At 40.4% G+C, this 3,664-nt stretch overlaps 1 protein-coding gene across 2 annotated transcripts; it reads right to left on the bottom strand.

The window, feature by feature from the left end:
• Positions 1-1,861, bottom strand: LOC138802023 (uncharacterized). 2 transcript variants are annotated; one of them, XM_069985151.1, is made up of 5 exons: positions 1,475-1,861; positions 1,321-1,374; positions 1,161-1,221; positions 753-835; positions 1-476 (listed from the first exon to the last, which is right to left on the bottom strand). In XM_069985151.1, exons 1-5 carry the CDS (start codon positions 1,488-1,490, stop codon positions 61-63), a joined length of 630 nt encoding a protein of 209 aa, XP_069841252.1. In that variant the 5' UTR covers positions 1,491-1,861; the 3' UTR covers positions 1-60. The 2 variants fall into 2 exon arrangements, with proteins under 2 accessions (XP_069841252.1, XP_069841253.1); XM_069985152.1 differs by lacking the exon at positions 1,321-1,374.
• Positions 1,862-3,664: the final 1,803 nt, after the last annotated feature.

The raw sequence follows: 3,664 nt of genomic DNA, 5'->3' as shown, positions 1-3,664 counted from the left end.
TTATTTGATTGTATATACATGTATCAGGCATATTATAAGACCATGGCTGGTGTACTGGTCTCATCCACAGCACAGCAAGGACCTCCTCTTGCGCATCTTGAGGCTTTTGTCCTGTGTTTTCCTGATGCGCTCTCGCCTCCTGTTCAGCCACAGATTGACATTCTTGGTTTTTTCCTCCCGTTCTCTTTTTATTTGACTTCTGGTCCTTGACTTTTCTCTCCTCCTTTTTAGCCAGTAGTGGAATCTCAAGAATGGTTTTTTTCTTAATATTTCTTGCTTTTTCTCCTTGAGGGTAATGGGCACAGGGTCCCGAATCCTTCCATGAGCATCGACTATTTTACTTTTTTTAGTTAAGTGCTCTGTGGTCCTTTTCAGGACTGTTATGATGTTATGATGCTGAGGGACTTCTTCCTTGCCCATGGTCTCTTCCTCCTCATGTGGTTTGTCCTTTGATATATTAATCATATCTGGAACATCTGCAATGTAAAAGGAAAGACATCAGAATCTGCATGTGTTATGATAAGCTATACCTTCTGCTCCATAGACAGAATACAGGCCGCTATACACCGCACTCAGTATTCTAGTTACAGATTTAAAGGGTAAAAGTAGGGACCCTCCATTGTCCAATTCCAAAAATAACAGTATATGAGGTAAATGACAGCTATACACCTCTCTATAATACAAGTGTATGGCCACCATTTACAATCTAGATCCTAGACCCCCCTCCCCCTTTATGGTATAGTAATTATTACCTGGTATAAGGACGACCACTTCCTCTAGATCAGTCATTTCTGGCCGCTGGCGGCGACGTCTGCGCCGACACCAATATATAGCACTGTGAAACAAAGTAAAATTCTTACATAAACTTATGAAAATGTCACAATTCATTTACCTATTCATATATCACCCCTCCCCCTATTATGTGTATATAGCCTGGGCCTGGCTGCAATAGATGTTGCGCCCCCTATAGTTCTGATAGTAAACTACATGTTAGCTCTGTTCCCCTGAGTATAGAGCGAGATAATCTATATTATATCTATATTACGCTGGAATTGCCAAAATTCCTAAATCTTTCCTTTCCCATCCCCCTCAAGGCTTCCCATACGGCTTTGTAGTAGAGATCCCATAACTATCACTGAATATAACCAGCAGGAACTTACCAGAAAATGATGACAACAACGGCCGCAATCAGCCCAACAATCCCACCAATGAGACCTCCGCCTGGTAATAAGCAAAGACAGGCATTATTATATGTTATTTATTACTATTAGGAATATATATTTGTATAGCATGAACGTCATAGTGATAATAACTACTCACTGATATGGCCTCCATCGTCTTTGATGGGAATCTCCAACCCCAAATTCCCGATCACTGTCAAGAAAGGAAAATACAGACATTAAATACATTTCCCAGCTACAGAAATAAAATATCTATTTAGAAAAATAAAGCTCCTTCAATATGAAGCCATTACCTGAAGACTCTGCCATCTCCTATCCCAAGCACCAGTTATACAGCGATAAACGCACCAGAAGTCTCTGTAGTCCTATCCTCTTTCACCGACTGCAAACTACAGAGTGACTCCAATGCATCCTGTCACATAGGTTCTATGATGACATCACAATGCTTTCTCATAGCATTGTGATGTCATCAGTCACCTGATCTGTACTGTGAAGTTGTATCAGCGTTGTCATAGGAACATGGAGGGAAGGAATGAGCAATGTATGTAGGGAAGGAGATTGTTTTCCATCTACTGAGCAGCATGATGGATTTTTTAAATATATTTTTTTAAGTATTAAATGCAGCATATACAATGTTACTAACACTGCAACATAACATCACACAGTCATACCGGGGACGTGTTCTCTTCTGGTCCAATTGTAGTTCATTATCACAACCTTCGCTTTAACAAAAAAAGGACACTCAATATACATAGGTTCCATGTTATGCTGCTTAAAAAAAAGAAACACAAATAAAAATACTTTGCATCTATCGATCTATATTCCTCTAACTGGTTTTATTTGTCTATAGAGTTGTGTAATGGATTATATATCCAGCACAGCATGTGAATATAGGCATACTACAGGCATACCTGTCACCTGTGCCCAGGCTTGTTGTATATTACTGGTGCAGTGTATATTCATTTATTTCAAGGAAAGGCTGGGACTTGTAGTGTCTCATTACACCAGTATGCCTGTATTCACATGCTGTGCTGGATATATAATCCAATACACAACTCACTATAGAAAAATAAAATCACAATTACAGGATTATATATATACATATATCTATATCATAAAAATCAAAGTCTGTCTGTCTGTCTGTCCTTCTGTCTGTCTGTCTGTCCCATATAGACTTTCAAACGCCTGAACCGTTTGACCCCAAATTTGGCACACAGATACATTGGGTGCCCGGGAAGGTTATTGCGAAGGTCCCGTCCCCGCCAGATGTACAGGAGGGGGAGGGGAAAGAGCGGCGCCCCATAGAGATGAATTGGAAAATCTTCTCACTGCAAACACAGGAGATATAATTAGCTGCAGCAGACACGGCAGTTGGAGCCTTAGCAACCAATAGGATTACTGCTTTCATTTTCACAGGGAGCTGTGGTTGCTAGGGAAGCTGCCTCACAACATCCACAGTAATAACTGGTAGACCCCCTACTCCATCTATACAGTACATGTATATACAGGGCCCCCTACTCCATCTATACAGTACATGTATATACAGGACCCCCTACTCCATCTATACAGTACATGTATATACAGGACCCCCTACTCCATCTATACAGTACATGTATATACAGGGCCCCCTACTCCATCTATACAGTACATGTATATACAGGGCCCCCTACTCCATCTATACAGTACATGTATATACAGGACCCCCTACTCCATCTATACAGTACATGTATATACAGGACCCCCTACTCCATCTATACAGTACATGTATATACAGGGCCCCCTACTCCATCCATACATTACATGTATATACAGGGCCCCCTACTCCATCTATACAGTACATGTATATACAGGACCCCCTACTCCATCTATACAGTACATGTATATACAGGGCCCCCTACTCCATCTATACAGTACATAAATTCCTAAAAAAAACGGCTACTGATGTTTAATAAATATAATTCTCTTTATTGTCACAAAAATATATATCAATAAAATCACAACATGAAGTAAAAATCATGCACACAAGAGGTACCGTCTAAGCAAAATGATACAAATAGACACAACAATGTGTCACTAGGTGTAAAGGTATCCACTGCTGTGTGGATCCTGCCAACAACATGGTATAGGCTCTGATGCTCAATATTGCACTATTGCTATTGCACTAAACCCAGGTGAAAGAGAGTATGAACACAGTAATGAGAAAGTTCTCCCACAATAAACACACTAACCTAAGACCTCCACCAATTATACACTACAGGTATCCAGGACCCTCAAACTATAAACTACAGGTATACAAGACCTCCACCAACTATACATTACAGGTATACAGCACCAACTATATACTACAGGTATACAGGACCCCAAAACTATACAGTACAGGTATACAGGACCTTCACCAACTGTACACTGCAGGTATACAGGACCTCCCTCAACTATACACTATAGGTATAAAGCCCCCCCAACTATGCACTATAGGTATAAAG

Source organism: Dendropsophus ebraccatus, chromosome 9 (genome assembly GCF_027789765.1).
Source record: "Dendropsophus ebraccatus isolate aDenEbr1 chromosome 9, aDenEbr1.pat, whole genome shotgun sequence".
Lineage (NCBI taxonomy): Eukaryota > Metazoa > Chordata > Amphibia > Anura > Hylidae > Dendropsophus > Dendropsophus ebraccatus.
Note: the sequence above shows the minus strand (reverse complement) of the source record. Positions and strands in the feature narration are given on the sequence as shown.

Coding starts and splice junctions, on each gene's coding strand:
- LOC138802023 (XM_069985151.1), bottom strand. Junction 1,222..1,320: donor AGACGATGGAGGCCATATCA/GTGAGTAGTTAT, acceptor GCTTATTACCAG/GCGGAGGTCTCATTGGTGGG. Junction 836..1,160: donor GTTGTTGTCATCATTTTCTG/GTAAGTTCCTGC, acceptor TTTGTTTCACAG/TGCTATATATTGGTGTCGGC.